The sequence below is a fragment of the Manis javanica genome, chromosome 1, assembly GCF_040802235.1.
Source record: "Manis javanica isolate MJ-LG chromosome 1, MJ_LKY, whole genome shotgun sequence".
NCBI lineage: Eukaryota > Metazoa > Chordata > Mammalia > Pholidota > Manidae > Manis > Manis javanica.
The window spans coordinates 229,615,087-229,632,703 of record NC_133156.1 but is presented as its reverse complement, the minus strand read 5'-3'; the positions used below and the strand labels follow the sequence as shown (position 1 = coordinate 229,632,703).

Sequence of the window (17,617 nt, the reverse complement as noted above, 5' to 3'; positions counted from 1 at the left end):
CACCCTGAAACACACATGTAACTCTTCTGCCTTAAAAACAGCACCTGGTTTGTTTTTTGCTTTTGTTTTGAGAGTTGTTTTCTAGTGCCCACCTGAAGAGTGCCCTTCAGCTGCTGGGCAGAGGGTCAGGTATCAGCACCACCTGTCCTTTGTGAGGGGCCTAGGCTGGGGTGCAGGTGAGCCACCGCCTCCCTCTCGGGGGCCTGCCCTCTCGGCTCTGCGAGTCCTCCTCCTGTGCCCATTCTCTGTCTCCACAGCACCCTTGCCAACTGTTGGCTCAAAGAAGAAACCTTTTTCTGTTTCTCAGAAACAAGCCCAGTCATGTTCTATTTTTAATGGGTTTTAAATGTCTGTTCTACAAAAGTCCCTGTAAAAAGAAATGGGACACTGGAACCACACCCAGGCTGGTAAGTGCCAGGTGGGGGTCTGAGCCAGTGGGAGGGGAAACCAGGTCTGGGCAACCTCGCGCCGGCCCCCCTGGAGGCGAACCTAGGTTTTCACACTGAGAGGAGTGTGGAAGCTCTTGCACCACCACCGTACAGCTTCCTGCCTGTTGCTGTCCTTGTCAGGGGGTGATCAGAAAGCCACTAATGAGGGCTCTAGTGGCCTGCCTCTAGGCCCCGCCAACACAAAGGCCGCATGTCACCAGCCTCCCCGCCAGGAAACAGCCGGGTGTCTCTGCAGACACGCCGAGATGGCCTCCTTGTGCCTGCCCTTGGCCTTGAGCATCGGCCGGGCCAACCGCTATCCAGACAGGCAAGCCTGACCCCTCCACCTGCAGCATGGAGGGGTGGGGGAGCACCCGCAGTGCTGTCAGCACAGTGTTTCCCGGCTGAGACCTCAGCCCGGGTGGGGCCTGCGACCCTCTCACCTCCCTGCATGAGCTTGTGTGTTCTGCTTTGCAGTTCTTCCCCTACGGAGATGCCTCCAAGTTCGCCCAGCACGCCTTCCGCACCTTTGACAAGAATGGGGACGGCACCATCGACTTCCGAGAGTTCATCTGCGCCCTGTCCATCACCTCCAGGGGCAGCTTCGAGCAGAAACTGAACTGGGCCTTCAACATGTATGACCTGGACGGCGACGGCAAGATCACCCGAGTGGAGATGCTGGAGATCATTGAGGTGAGCGGCCAGCACCTGCGCTACAGGGCACAGAGGGCAGACACTCCAGGAAGAAGCTTCCTGGGCACCGGCCTGTGGTGGCTTCTTTCCTTCCTTGCCGGGAGCCCTGCTAGTTGCATGCCAAGCCTTGACTCACCCTGGCCCCCTGCTCCAGGGCAATGTTGGGAAAAGTCACAGATCCAAGCTGCTGGGCCCTGTCCACTAACAGTGGGCATCTTAACCAGCTGCTCACGCTGTCAGATCTGCCACAAACATAAGCCCACTGGGCACAGAGGGTATTATCAGGACTCAGTTTCTCTGGCCCTTGGCTTAGCTCTGCTTTGCCTCAAACTAGCTTTATCTTGTGGGCATAAGATACTGCTCATGACTTCTCTAATTGCCATTTTTAAAAACTTCACTGAGTTACAATTTAGACCATAAATTAACCCACTTTGTGCAATTTTTAGTAAAACTAGTATGCAACCATCACCCTAATACAATTGTAGAAAATTTTCATTCTCCCTATTAAATCCCTTATGCACCCTGCCCATTCCCACCCCTGACTCTGGAAACTACCTATCTGCTTGGTCGCTAAGGATTTGCTTTCTGAGCATTTCATGTTAAGTGTAATCATACAATATATGGTCTTTGTGTCTGGCTTCTTAACTGTGTTTTAGGTTTATCAGTATTTCACTCCTTTCTGTGACTATTAAAATAGTATTCAATTCTATAGCTATGTCATATTTTGTTTATCTGTTCACCAGATAATGAGCATCTGTGTTGTCCCTACGTTTTGGCTGTTATTAATGCTGCTATGACCATATGCCACAAGTCTTTGTGTAGTGGACATGTATTTTTTTAAGACACCCGCCTAAAACAAAAAGTTTCTACTTAGGTCCTAATTTGCATATTGAGAATTAATTGCATAAAATTGAAATCTTCCTATTCTTTACCTTATGAGCAGAGTCCCTGATCCACCACTTTCCCAAACTAGCTTCTTTCAAGACTGGATTTTACTGGTCCACCTTGCTTCACTGCCTTCACAGATTTTAAGTTCCTTAATTCCTCAGTTGGGCCCACATTTCATCTTTTCCTCAGTCTCCAAGGGCTAATGCTCGTCGACTATATCACCTGCATCTCAAACTCTCAGTGTTTAAAACTGAACTCTTCATTCTCCCCCTGAATGTCCTGAATCCATTGCTTTTGATCTGACCACTGAGCTACTCTTTCTATGCAGTTCCTCCAGCTGGAAACCTGGGAGTCACACAAAATTCTTCTATAGCCAACTGGCCACAAGACTCACACATATTTGATTATATCCTTGTCATTTGAAACCACTTAAAGAGTCCTTTGAAGTATATGTAAGTTCTTTATCCTATCAAAGGAGAGCTTCATGGTCTGTTTCTTGTTTTCCCAGGCCATCTACAAAATGGTGGGCACTGTGATCATGATGAAAATGAATGAGGATGGCCTCACACCCGAGCAGCGAGTAGATAAGATTTTCAGCAAGATGGATAAGAACAAAGATGACCAAATTACACTGGATGAATTCAAAGAAGCTGCAAAGAGCGACCCTTCCATCGTATTACTTCTGCAGTGCGACATTCAGAAATGAGCTGAGGGCAACGCTATGGACTGCACAAAAGTCTCAATGTTCCATTCAGTCTGCAGCTATTCACATACACACACACACACACACACACACACACACACACACACACACACACACAAATATTGCTTGGACTACCTATAAATGGACTGCTTCTTGTGTTTGAAACACTTGTGTGCATGAGAATGTCATTTGCTAATGAATTTTAAAAGCATATATTATAAAACAGACAGACAACCTGCCACAATGTGATATGTGTAATACCATTTCATAAACAATTCCTTCTCCTCCAAAGCCTGGGCAGAAATGTGCTGCAAAGAGTTATATGGTTTCTTGTTCATGTTTTGCTAATGCTTGTGTCTCCTTGATTACATAATGTAAGTAGCACGGAGACCCCCCACCCCCACCCCATGGTAATGTAACTTCATGACAAGCTGTGTCACCATCCTTCTATAAAATAGCACTGGGCAGATACACACAGGAGCCAAGCCCCTCTATGTAGTCCACACACAAGACCTTGTATTACCAGTGAATATAAATATACTACATCTGCATGCCTTTTAGGTTTGCCTTAATTCTTACCTCATTTGCATCCTACCAATCTGGGAAGAGCTGTATTGGAATTTAGTATAAAACTTAAAAATCCTGCTAAATGACTCATTAAGTATATCTATATATACATATACACAGAAAGATATTATTTATTGAATGTTAAAGGAAAAAAGATACAAGTGTATTGATTTCTGTTTGAATTTTCAAAGGCTTCCAAAGAGGTGGCAATAGATGTCCCAAATAAATTTATAACATTTGACCTTTTCCCCTCAATTCTTATTTCATAATTTTAAATCTGCAACAGATGTTCATAACCATCAAGGGTCAGCTAGCAACAACTTACCAAATCTACCTTTAACATACAACTTTGGAATTCAAAGAATTAATATCAAAGAAGAAAAAAGCAACTTCCCAACTCTTCATCCTGGCCCTCGAAAGAAGACAATTAATATGGCATGTAAAGTTTGAATAAGACGTAACATTTGTTCGTGCTAAAAAAATGTTCAGTATATGAAAATAAATTGTATCTCAGTGTGACTGTGGTGTTAACAAGGCATTGTGTTCCACACAGCTATGTGAAGTCACATTTAGCAGGCTGAGATGTGTCCTTCAAAAGAATGAATGAGACACAAACATTGGAGGGTCCATTTCTGTCCTTCCAAATCACAAGTTTTAATGATGGAACAAAACTCTGACCCTTTTACCATCAGGAAGGAAGGAGGGAGAGATTCTTTCAAGAACTCGAAGGAAGGTTTGTATTTTCAGAACATGCCTAGGAGTTTCTTTCGACAGTGCTGTTCAAAAGACCTTCGGCGCGGATGTCAACATATCTGCACCAGCTACGCGGGGCAACTGAGCACTTCGAGTGTGACCAGGATGATTGAGAAGCTTAATTTTTCATTTTGACTGAGCTAAAAATTTGCCACATGCTGCTCATAGCTATAGTATCAGACAGTACAGTGTGATATTATTCACTTTTTATTGAATGCTTTATTTTCTAAATACTCTTCCCATCTTCTATCTAAGACCAGAGACCAGGGCCTAATGATTCCATTCATACATTCAACAAGAGACTGTGAGCAAGCAAACCTCACCCCACTCAGGACACCGATGGTACCTAAACACTGACAAACCAAATTTCTGCCCGTAGAGAGACCAGTCCCAAGGGCTAATAGAACATTCTGGTGTCTTAACCCACGCACTTGGCGAGCCCAGAGTGAGGGCGGGGAGAGATGGGAGAGGTTCAGTGCCTCCTAATATTCTCTCCTGGGATGAAGGATGGGCGGGGTGGGGTGAGCAGTGGGGAGGCTCCTTGGGGTGGCACTGGGTTAAGTCAGGCTCTGAGCGGTGCATTCACAGCAAATCTTCACGAACCACCTGCTGTGCACCTGACCCAGCCTTATGCGGGGAGACAGACAACCAAGCATGCGCGGGTGCATACACACACACACAAACTGTAAGAACAATGAAGAAAAGCACAGCAAGCTAAGAGGGGCAGAGTGCTGAAATGCATGATTGGTTAGGTGACATAATCATTTAAGACCTGAATGAAGTGAGCCACGTGGATATTCCAGCACTAATGGAAAACGAACCCTCAAGCCGACTAACTGGTCCTTAAAATCCAGTGTAGAAACTGGGCCAGCAAGTGAGCATCTTGTTTGCTTGCTGTAGTCTTCAGGTATAGACCAGGGCAGTGACCTCCTGCGCAGCCCCGCAGCACCTGTCAGAGGAAGTGCACGTATGCCCTCTGACGCAGGTATACTGCCCGAGAAGCCCTCACAGAGGGCCGTGCTGGGACAGGTCCTGGGATGTCTGTGGCAGCTGTCTGTGGTGTGGGAATTGGAGGCAATCTAGTTCATTACTAGAGGGGCAGGGAAGTAAAACGTGCTGGATGCATCCCCTGGTGTCAGCAGGAAGCTGACAGATGATGGCATATACAGCAGCATTTTTAAAATGCTGAAAGGGGGATAAAAGAACAAAACTTTTTGTGCAGTATAATATATATAAATGAAAAATGTATTCTCACAAAAGAACAACAAATCATATAAGACAAAAGCAAACCTCCCATTATGAGAAACTAGCAGGTGGATAGTAATGGGAGTGGCTCCACAACTCATCCTCAAAACTTAGTGGCTTAAAACAGAAACAACAATTTTATTGTTTTCCATGGCTTTTGCGGATCAGGGATTTGAGAAGAGCCCACATGGAGGATTCTGGCTTGGGGCTCTCATGCAGCTGCAATCATCTAGCCCAGCTTGTGCTGAAACGGGGCCCTGGAGCAGCTGGGGCTGGCAAGGCATCTCCCACGTGGTCTTAGGACTCCTCGGTGTGGTTTCTCCGCACAGGCTGCTTTAGGCGTCCTCACCCCACGGCAGCCTCGGGACATCAGATTGCTTCCACCACAGCCCAGCGATGCAGCCTGAGTATTCCAGGGCCCCAGGCGGGATTTTCACTTCCCATTGCCTTTCCAGACAGTCTGAGGAGTTACAGTGTCATGTCCACTGCGTCTTATGGGTTTTAAGTGAGGTACAAGTCTGCTCAGATTAGGCAGGAGGAGATCAGACTCTGCAAGTCAAAGTTTAGAAGAACACAGGGATCTACTGTGCCTATGTTTAGAAAATACAACCCGCCACAAGGAATGAAGAATGGACATAAAAGGAAAGCACCGCCACAGGGCCCAATGATGAAAGCGACCCAGGAACTGAAGGGCGGGTTTACCGTAACCGGCTGCCACTGAGCTCCAGTAAACACACACCGTCAGCCCGGGGTCCTCAGACTCCACACCCCAACCAGCCAGGCAGTTCCTGGAACAGGACCAACTACAGGCTTCTTCTAATCATTCAAGCAGGCTTGGGTTCTATTAGTTCTAGCTTACATTCCACTGCTAATTTAATTACCATGTTAATTAGCTGTTCAACTCCTGCTGCTGTTCTCAAAGTACCCTCAAATGTCTTTTATTTAGCTTCAACTTCTGCATTCAAAGTCCTAAATTTCCATATTTCCTTTCTTTTTTCTTGAAGAACTCTAAACTATTTTAAAAAGGAAATCACATTGCCTTAAGGCTTCATTTTTCTTGTAATCTTGCATTCAGGATCAGTCTCCGGGTAAATAATATGAACTATTTTCTTAAAGAGGCAGATGATTTTTCCTCCACCAGTTGGAAATCATGTCACGGAGTAAAACACACTTAAACATAAGTCTTCAGAGCCTTATTGCAAAGGATGTGCAAGGATTGAGAGAAGCTGACAGTCAACTAGAGCTTCTAAATAAAATGACACTGTCTCCTGAGGTATTTTCTTGTAGGCAATTAAGTTTCCCAACTATTTAGGGCACAGAATTTGGATCTCCAGAACCTAAGTCATGTTAAGAGTTTTCCATTTGTACACTAACCAGTGTAAAGCTACCCAGTGACCTCTGTTCCTCAACATCTTCCCCATCTCTATGAATGGCACCATCATTCATCCAGTTTTTTAGGCCCCAGGCAAATTATCCTTGATTCATCTCACAACTCCACAATATTCCCATCAGCAAGTCCCACTGCCTACAGACTGCAAGTTTGAACGCTTCTCTCTCCACTACTTTAGTCCAAGTCACTGTGGTCTCTAACCTGGACCTCTGCCAAAGTCTCCAAATTGCTTGCTCCTTCCAGGTTTGCCAAACTCTTACCCCCACCTACTCACACATCAGCCAAGGATTCTTTGAAAATGCTCTCTAGTCCAGATCTGAAACCTTGCTTAGGACCGTGAATGATCTTGCCTTTTTCTGTCCACCTCTGAATCTCAACCCTGTGCCATCCCCTTTGCGAATGAAGCTCTAGCAACACTGGCCTTCTGATGCCTGGACAGGAAGCTCATTCTTCCCCAGTGGGCTTTGGACTCATTTCCTCTGCCTGGAACTGCTGCCCATCTTCCTATATAGCTCATTCTCTCCTTGTTCCAGGCCTCTGCTTAAACATCGCCTTCTGAAGTCCTTCCTTAGTGCTCCATCTGAAATACCACAGCATCCCATTCTCCTCACCCTGCTTTATCAATACTGATAGAAATTACCATGGTCTGAAATTAAACACAGTGCAATGTCTCCCTAACTGTCCTTACGTTCCATGAGGACACATTTAGTGTTACCATAGTATTTCCAGTGCTTAGAAGAGTTGCTAGCACATGGCAGGAACTTAATCATTTTTGAATGAATTAATCTCTACATCCTTAAACTGGAGAAAAATTAAGCAACAAAAACCCACCTGAGGTTGCTGATGAGTTGAATATTTTCAGGCCACTTTACTTTCTTTCTATGGATTCTACCCAGATGCCCTAGCCAAAATGTAACAGGTTAGGTATCAGTATTACATACACTTTAAAAATAAAATATCACTTGACTCAAAGATGCAGCTAATTTATATCCACATTATTACTTTCCCACCCTTTAAAGAACAAAGAATATTCCCATTTAATAATATTTTGATATATCTTCAAGTCCATGGTCATTTAATTCAAGTCATGAAATATCAGGAACTGCTTCAACTTTTTAAACTGTAAGTTTCAGACCAGTTCTCCTGAAAATCTGAGTTGGTCAAAGTATAGGTATCTGTATAGGTGTCACGGATCTAACCATAAAATCCCTCAGGGCGTAATTATTTATACTAATTTGTACCACATCTAATTAGTAGTCAGGACTTCTAATCAAGATAGTCTGAGCACTTGGTTTTCATGGGAGTGGACACCTCTGGTGGAGCTCCTGAGTCCCGCCAACAGTTTCTTATTGAGAAAGGCAGCATTTTGGTCTCCCCACATGTTGAAGGCATGCAAAAAAAATCATGAGGAATGGATGGAAGAAGTAAAATCTGGAAAATATTTAAGAAATAGGAAGTCTTTAGTGTGGATTATGTTTGAGTAACTGTATTATTTATGCACACCTTTGTTTCCTAACCTCATCACAAATGTCTATAGTCATGTTCACCCCAAAGTCTCGAGCAGGTAGGATTTAAGAGGCCGAGGGAGCACTTCTCCCTTGGTCTCAGGCTCTATCCCTCAGTCAGTCGGAGCTGCACTGATGATAAAATGGGGGTGGAGGACTTTCAGCTCTATGATATATTCAAATCACTCAGCACATATAAAGTTTTACTTTTACAAGTCACACATATTTTAAAAGAAAATATTTTTCTTTTATACTAATTAATGTACCTATTAATTAGAACTAGTAGAAATATTTATTATTATTAATTGAAGACATTTTCACTGTATAGGAAGTAATGACCAATCTTCCACTCAACAAGAAACCTTGGGCACCTGAGGATTCTATTTCCCATTCTGTCTTAGAGACCATCACATTCAAAAAAATACCACAGAAATTCAGACACTGACATTACTAAGCTAAGTTTATGCATTTGGTACTTTTTTTTTTATTTGAAACAGCACATGCATGTTAAAATAGTTTTGGTACAAATTAGTTATACATGTAACTTTAAAAAGTCAGACTTCGGTTAGTGGGGAACGTGTAAAACATTCAGCATATATTTCCTCTTTCTGTAAGTTCTCAGACTAGAAAAGCACAAGTTTTGGACTTCTCATTTGCCAAATGATCTCAAAGTAAGACCAAATTAGACTCCCTTCCTCCACCAATATAAAAAACGAAATCCAGTTTTTCTCAGTATGTTTTTAAAATATTACAATTTTTTCCTTAAACTACTTCCTTTTCAATTTCATAAACATGGATTGCCAACAGTATAGGCAATGCTTCTTGTTGGATATCTATATCTTTTAAAAAGGTTAACACTAATCCTAGTAGCAAACACAGAGAATACAGAAAGGAATCCTATTCCTGCTTTCTTTGAAAAAAAAAACATAAATTCTATTTCTAACAATATATTTTATTCTAAGAAGCACACTTTTTAACAAAGCTAAAATCAGGGTGTGCCTTATAAGTGACGTCAGCTCGCCATCCACAGGTTGGCCTCTGGCTCCTGGCCGCCTCCTGCTCCATGCGGAACCACCCTGCATCCCGATTCTCCCAGCCTTCTTGTCACCAGGTCTACACAGTCCCTCTGGCCTGTGTCCTCTTTCAGCTGAGCCAGAGCTTGAGAGCCCCTGGACTGCGAACACACGGATTTTAAACCAGGCAAGCACAGCGCAGGTCAGCATGCAGAGCTGGGCCATAATCCAGTTCTGACATGGGTTAGCTGGGGGCACGATGGGTAGAAGGACTGAGAGAAAAGCATGTGTCAGAGTTGGCAGAGATATAGTGGTCCACAGAAGTGTCTTATAAATAGCATCTGAAATTTGCTGGAATACAATTACACCTCAAATCTGTAACTGTATAGGTAGAGTTAAGAGAGACTTGTGCAGGGACTGACCCAAGCTTTCATAGTCTCACGTAGGTCCCTCATAAGAAATAAGGAAAATGTACAATAAATCCACCATAAACTGGTCCCTATCCAGAGACCACCTCACCTGTGTGCCCCCACCCTCTGCAATGAGAATGTAATATTCTTGAAAAGCAAAGCTAAATGTGATCAGGTGCTCAAGTTTTTATTTTAACTCTTACAAAATACTACAGAAATGAATCCAAACAAATACGTACATGTACATATGTACAATATTTCACTTCTGAAAAAGAATCAATGAAAGTAGATGGTTAAAACAAACAAACAAAAAGATTTTAAACCACTACCATGAAACTGATTTTCTCAAAGTAAAATAACAGTAATTTGAAATTGCTGGTTGTAGCTGGTTTTCTAGGCTTATTTACATATTTTATTATAGTCAGATATATAAAGAAGTTTCTTTTATTTCAGAGTATCTTCAGTGTCATTTTATGTCATCAAATAAAAATACTGCTGAACCACTTTCCCTTTACAACCCCTTCAGCACGAGGGGCCCGGCGGCCTGTCAGTCAGCGTCGGTCTTCCTCTCCTCCTGCGTCAGTGTAGGCTGGAAAGGCAGCGTAGTTTGGCCTCTTTCGGGATCAGACATTCGAAGAATTCTGATCAGTTTACTTGATGGAAGTGAGCTAAAAGAAGCAAAATTAATCACTCATTTTTCCAAGTAAAAATATTCTAATACTTCATGAAAGTATAAACCTGACTGGCTGTTATCTGCTGATAGGGATATGAATATCTGGAGCCTAGGAGACATAAAATCTGTAGTAAAAACATAATGTGTCTTCATTTTTCATTTCATGGCATTCATTCCTGCTAAATGCCATGGTTTTCAGTTGGGAGGAAAAAGGAAGTGAGGAATTTATAGATCAACTATTTCAACTCTTGTTCTTTTTTTCTAGCCAGGAAGGAGTTATGTGAATATTGCCAATCACAAATTTAAATCCCCATATGATTGAATGAATCAAATGACCACTTTGGAGACAGAGTATCAACTCTAAGCGATACAATGCCTGACACCTTTTAGTTACCCAACAGATGCTGACTGACAGCAAAGTAGACCTATTTAGAAAGACTTGTAGGTCACCAGGAAAAGTCGAGAGTAGGTAAATTATGAATTGTTTCTTTAAATAGAATTACAAAATTCACCTTATATTACTTTCTCATGATAACCACAAAGGAGCACATTGAAAACAGAAATAGTACCAAGTCAATAATCATATTCAAATCAACCTGCTTCCATTATGGAAGGGAGATAATGCAGACAAAAATTTAAATATCTAAAAAGGAAAACTTATCTTAAATTTTCTGATAAAGGAGCTAAATTTTATTTTCATTGGCCATTTATGCATTCGCACTTTGAAAATTAAGATTATGAGAGATTTCATCCCCCTTTTATATACTTGATACATACATTCATATGGGAGTTTTAAAAAGTTACCTCATGCTGAAATCTTCTGCATCCGTGGACGTTTGTTGCCCTTGTCTAGCTCGGATTAGCACATAGTCTACAGGCACACACCCGATCATCTACAATTGCTCTCTTACAACACTAAACTATGTTTTCTACCTTTATCTTGCATCTACCTACCACTTCAGCATTTTATTAAAAATAATAATGAGAGAAATGTGGTATCCACATATAAATCAAGTATAAAGATCAAACGAATATTCATATTTGAACTGTTTATAGTTCATAATGCGTGATCAAAACCGAAAGTTTCTGTGATGACTGCCCTTGTACTGTTCACCATGTAACTTATTCACTATGTAAGAATTTGTTCTCCATGTAAGAACTTGTTCATTATGCTTCAGAAGATTGGAGACTGATGAAAATTAGGCCTGGGGTGAATTAATGATTATACATTGAACATTGAGTCCCCTGTACAGAATTTTATTGTTGTCAACAACCATTTGATCAATAAATAGGAGAGATGCCCTCACACACACACACACAAAAAAGTACACACTTCCAATTGTAAAATAAATAAGTAAACGGGATGTAATATATAGCATAAGGAATATAGTCAAAATATTGTAACAACTTGGTATGGTGATAGCTGGTACCTAGAATTATCATGTATATAAATGTTGAATCACTGTGTTGTACACCTGAAACTAATGTAATACTGTGTGTCAACTACCCTTCAATAAAAAAATATCTAAAAAAAAAAAAGGGAAGAAAGTATATTACAATGCTAAGATTTGATAAAGCTGAGTAGCGGATCCATGTGCTTTCCAGTATTAGTCTCTATTATTGTCTTATTATTTATAGTTTTATTATTGTATGTGTGCATGAACTATTTCATAATTTTTTAAAATGTCATTATTAAGATTCTTTATTCCATTAAAAAAAAAAAGTTACCTCATGCTTTGAGGGGTAAGCAAGATAAATTGTCTGAAACGCTGGGAATCTGCCATCTTGAGTATCATGTCCATTGCAATTCTCCGGTTAACCATATCCTGATGAATAAAGTTGTAAGTTAAGACCGCTATTGTGTCAATCATGTTCCCGTAAAAGCAGCAGTAGGCTGGCTGCCACACACCCTCAGCTTTCTATCCAGGGATCACCTATTACCTTATCCATGATGCAAAACAATTCATACAGGGAAAGGTAACATCCAAAACTTTGGGGCAAAATAACTGAATATATGTATCTTCCAGGTGATTTTTATAGTCAAACTATTTGTAAGTATAGCTCCCTCCCTCAAATATATTTAGCAATTAGAATAACCAGAAAATATTTAAAAGACAACTATTACAGAATGAATTTAATTTGTACAGTAATAGTTAATCACACAGAGAACAATATCAAAAGTGACTAGCTGCAAACTTATGAAGTCTCTCAAATTTTCCCTCAATGATTAAGGTATTTTAAAAATCCTGCGTCTGTCCCAACACCTTCTACAATTTTTACAATGTGAAGCAACTTGAATTTACAGACCAATTTCTTGATTCAATCTCTAAATTAAGTAAAAAAACATATCAGTGTATAGAAAAATGATGCTTAGCCCTAACAGGTTTTGACTAATCAAAATTAAACCACGTGCTTACATTTTCTAAGTTAAATAATGGGAAAAAAGTCAAACTACATATTTTTAAAGGTCTCTCTGAAACTAGCAGCAATACTAAGTACAGCACGATGTTTTAGCACACAGGCTTTGGAGGCAGACAAGGTACCCGCATCCTATCTATACTGCTTAATGGCTTGTATTATATAAATTCAACCATCAGGCATATCTGTAATATAACCATAACCTAAAGTTAACAAAAATAATCAGAGCTTACACAAATGGACTCATGTCTTTGAAAAACACTGTGCTAGGGAGGCCTATAACTTAATAACAAAGCTGCCAATGTTTCTTTGGATTGGTTCTCAGAACTTGGGTACATTTTTCTGAGGAATTTCAAAGGGGCAAATTGCCACTCTGATTAAGAACCTGAGTTTCTGAAAAAGAAAGTTGTTGTAGAGAATTAAATGTGACAAGTAAGATGGGTGATAAGGCTGTATAATGGCATTTGGGACAAAAATATTACATGGAAAGAAAAATCACCTTCTTTGATTTTTCTGAGTTATAGCTGTGAAGCCAATTCTCAGATTTCTAACTGATCTTCAGCAATGGTAACATATAGGGGAAAAAATGGCACTGAAGGATTATACAGCACTCATAAATATAAATAAATTCTGATTCATGAATAAACATTTGCTAAATGCTTTCTGTGGGCTAGGCATTAGGAGGTGTAAAGATGATTAAGATATAGTCACTAACTTCAAAAAGGTTGTAATTGGTAGTAGATTCAGACATGAAAACAGGTGATTGCAGCAAAATGAAAAAAAGTATGTAATAGTAAGATGCATATAATAAAAAAATATTATATAATAATATATTTTACAATATAAAATATAAAAATATAATCATCTGAGCTGATGTAAGGTGGTCCCAGACTCTGCGAAGGTTGTAATCTTGCCTGGATGGATGGTGGTCATGAAGGGTACATAAAGGTGGCATGTGAACCAAGTCTTGAGAGATGAATAGGAGTGTGACACACAGCAGAGGGGGGCACACCAGGCAGAGGCAGAGTTTGTAAAGTCATAAATGGCTTAGTGTAGCTGAAAAGTGGGCAGATGCTACATCATAAAGGGCCTCAAAGCTGCCATACAGAACTTTATCCCAAATAGGATAATTAACTACGGAAGAGTCTACCGAAGAGTTGTAAACGAGTGAGGGGCCACAATCAGATTTATTTTACAAAAATAAACCTGGCAAAGCAGTGAAGGAGCGACTGAGAAAGGAGCAGGACTAAAATCTGGCGAGTCTGGACAGCAGGTGATTGCAATAGGCAAGAGGTAAGCGATAGCAGGAAGGAGAACAGGGCAGAGGCGAGGGAGATATTTTGAAAGAGGAACAGTCAGGGGTCAAACAATGAGAGAGTAAAAAGTTATATCAAAGGTCTTGCAGTTACATGAGCAAATTGGTAATGGCAATTCGCCAGCCATCCAGGTAGGGAAATCAGGAAATAGAAGAGGCTTTGAGTGGAAGACAAAGTCAGTCTCAGACATGCTGAGTTTGAGACGGGGTCATCTACTAGCTGATGTCTAATAAGGAGTTAGACATATGGGTCTAGAGTGCAAGAGAGGTTGTCACAATGACATACTTACATTTTGTCTCCAAATGTAGGCAGTGGTTTTGGGGACTATGCGCATATATATGTGGGGATAGGTAGGGTATGGTATCCAGAAAAACCGACAACAGTATAAAACAAAGACCTTAAACACTTAAGGGCAGCAGCATCAGGCGAGGCAGTTTGGCAGACTGATGGGTGAACTAGAACAGAGGTCTGCGGAAGCTGGCAGGAAGGCACACCTTAGAGATGGAGGATATGCCTATGATGCCAAAAACCTCAAAGAATTGAAGACTAAAAGTTCATTATGATCTTTGCTAGATAAGTTTGGCTGGAGCATTGAAGTCTAACCCCAGACTACAGCAGGTTTAGGGAATGAGGCATGCAGGGGTCAGGAGGATGGTTAATAGCTGGGCTGTGGGGACTCGCTTCGTGTCGCAGCACAGTCAGTACATGACACACAAGGCCTCCCTGGTGCTTCACTACAGCCCTGTGAGGCAGGACAGACCAGTAACCTCGTTGCACGCACGAAGAAACTGAGGACCCGGAGGAGAAATACTCTGCCTGGCGTCATCTGGGTAGCTAGCGGCAGAGGTAGCCCTCGATCCTTTCTGAAACTTCAAAGGCAGATGTGCCTGTTCCTCCTGTTCTATCTACCACTCTTCTGAAAAGTGTGGCTGTGAAGGAAGCGCGAGAACCAGAACCAGCCGTGGACTTAGTCAAAGTGCAGGTGTGGACTGGTTATAATTTTGTGTTGAAACAGGACATGGGAGGAGGCTAGTGGAGAGTCTGCTGGTGGAGAGCAGGGATGTCCGTGACGGGTGAGAAGAGGACGCCACCCTGGACAACTCTTTGGTCCTTCTCCCACTGACTGCGGCCTGCAGGGTCAGGGTAGGGTCTTTTCCATTATAGGTAAAACTAAACAAAGAACTGCTTACTTTCAAGGTACTCATTTCCAGAAACTAAAAGTAGAGAATTTAAAATTTAACAGTACCATGTATACATCAAACTCATCCAGGCATCTGAAAGGAGATTCTGCAATGGACCAAAGAGAAAGAATGAAGCAAACCGTAGAAAAGGAACGTTCCCCTCCAGATAAGGCTCTCATGTCACTGAAAGCAGCTTTGTTTCCCTCTCCAGGCTGAACCTTGAAAGAGTTAACAAAAAACAAAGTATAGAAAAAGCCAGATTAAACTACAGAATAAAAGTTGGCTAACATTAGAAAGAAAGGGTTTATAGTAAAATAAATAAATGAAATCACTGAGTGACATGGAAATAACATCTATTAACAACATTAAATCTTCAGATCCATGAACACAGGGTATCTTTCCATTTATTTGTGTCTTTCTTAATTTCTTTCATTAATGTCTTATAATAGTTTTCAGTGTATGGTTCTTTACCTCCTTGGTTAAATTTATTCCTAAGTTTTTTTTGGTTTTTTTTTGATGCTATTGTGAATGGGGTTGTTTTATTTATTTCTTTTTTCAAACATTTCTAAGTGCCAAGATAATCTTTCGTTATTTGAATTACAGTGACATCTAGTGGGTAAACTGCTTTAAAAGTATTTACTGAATGTCAAAGGACAACAGGCTCACGCTGGCCAAAGACTAACAGCAGCAATGAACTAAAACATGTAAAACCTTCTTAAATAATTCCTCTACTACATTAAGGGGTCTTGGGAACAATAAAAAAGATTAGGTGAAATTAATTATAAACTCTTTCAATTTCCTGAGAAGACAGCATAAAATAACATTAGAAGGAATTCTATTTCATTCTGACAGAATTCCAGACATACACATACGCCCATAAGGTGAAAAAATTGCACCAACCAATTTTATATCATAAAGTTTTATCATATGTATTTTAGCAGACACACAGCTTCACATATTTCTAACCCACTACTTGAAAAGTTATGTAGTTCCCAAGTGAGCATTATTTTTTAACCTTTCAAGGGTTATAAAAAATCCTGAGTTTAAACATATATTGAAATTCATCATCTGTGAGTCTGACTCCTCTATTAAAATCTAACTGAAAAAGCAACTTTAACCTAAAGAGTAAAAAGCTAAACCAATCCAACCAACCACACAAAAAAGCAAGAACTAGGTGGCAGGATGCAATCTTTAGCTCCAAAACTGCATTTTGTTCAATCTAATAAATGAAGCCCTAGAGAAATTGTAGAGACCTAAATTCTACCCCTGGTCAAATTGTTTTCCATAGACAATGGGTTAAAGCTTATCAATGTATCATCAAAAGAAATGTAGCACCTAATTCTAATGATTAACATGCAAAGGGTTAAGATACTTACTGATATACTAAGAGTCTCATTCTTGTGGTCAAAATTCATTTTTCCACAATAGGTTCGCTGAGATAGTAAGTTGTCAAAGTACAATTTGCATCGTAAAGTCAAACATCTTGAAATAAAGAGATTGGCACGTTAAAAAGAACATAAAGATATATAACTATACATTCAGCAGGATCTTTAAACCAGCATTTAATACCAGACAGAAATATCCCAAAAGGTTAACACTGGTTGCCAATTTAAAGGTGGCATTTTAGAATGTTTCTCCATGTCTTTACATTTCATTCCTCTCCCCATTTTTTATCATTTCATTTTCTTTTATGACAATCAAACATCTATAAAATTAATAAAGATGTCATCCCACATTTTATACCCTATTGTATTACAGACAGCCCATATGAATATACCAATGAGTCAAGCAATTTAGATAATCTTGTCCTTGAGAGGATTAATCTCTACTAGTGTTAAAATAATGGATAAATGGCTTGTTCATATGCCCATCTCCTCTCAACTTCATTGTAACACAAAGGGTAAGAGCAACCACTTAATTAACTACACACTGTCTGGCACAATGCAAACTCACCATTCCTTCTCTAACTCTCAGATGGCATTCTACTCTCAGGAACACCTTTATCTTCTTCCTCAATTATTTGTTTATGTACCCACCTTTCTATTTATCAGGATGAAGTTATAGATTCTTAATTTATTTTTTGGGTTATGATCCATTACTGGCCTTATTTATTTTGGTCCTCAAATTGTCCAGAGTTCAGCAATGGAAGCTCCTTCAAGCTGCCTTCTATGTCTTTCTATCATGACTCTACAGTCTTTTTGAGCAGTTCCTTACTTTCTGGTATAGCAAATGGCTCATCTGTATCTTCCCTGCCCAGCTCTGGAATCAGCCTTTCTCAAGGAGCCATGATTCCTTCTGGTGGGGAATGGTATTTAAAAAATAATATCTGGGTGATAGGTGACTGGCTATTTTTCTTAACATCTTTACTTCTTAATGAGCCTACAGCTCGTTTCTTCAGTCACTGTCATTATTTTATTCTTTTCCCTCCTAAACT

The 17,617-nt window shown here is 40.5% G+C and overlaps 2 protein-coding genes across 5 annotated transcripts in view; one reads left to right on the top strand and one right to left on the bottom strand.

Annotated features, from left to right (window-relative positions):
• The window catches only part of VSNL1 (visinin like 1), a 96,490-nt gene extending 92,692 nt beyond the window's left edge, over positions 1 to 3,798 (top strand). For 2 of the 3 annotated variants that reach the window (XM_017649891.3, XM_017649890.3), the window contains exons 3-4: positions 906 to 1,121; positions 2,518 to 3,798. In XM_017649891.3, coding sequence (XP_017505380.1) covers positions 906 to 1,121; positions 2,518 to 2,715 — 414 coding nt within the window. In that variant the 3' untranslated portion in view covers positions 2,716 to 3,798. Of the gene's footprint in view, positions 1 to 438; positions 757 to 905; positions 1,122 to 2,517 lie in introns of those variants that run through there. The other variant, XM_037026593.2, reaches the window with a different exon arrangement.
• Positions 3,799 to 9,766: 5,968 nt separating this feature from the next.
• Positions 9,767 to 17,617, bottom strand: part of SMC6 (structural maintenance of chromosomes 6) — a 71,285-nt gene continuing 63,434 nt past the window's right edge. For both annotated transcript variants that reach the window (XM_073216247.1, XM_073216250.1), the window contains 4 exons: positions 16,560 to 16,665; positions 15,249 to 15,401; positions 11,997 to 12,094; positions 9,767 to 10,263 (listed from right to left, as the gene is read on the bottom strand). In XM_073216247.1, the coding sequence (XP_073072348.1) occupies positions 10,143 to 10,263; positions 11,997 to 12,094; positions 15,249 to 15,401; positions 16,560 to 16,665 (478 nt within the window). In that variant the 3' untranslated portion in view covers positions 9,767 to 10,142. The remainder of the gene's footprint in view (positions 10,264 to 11,996; positions 12,095 to 15,248; positions 15,402 to 16,559; positions 16,666 to 17,617) is intronic.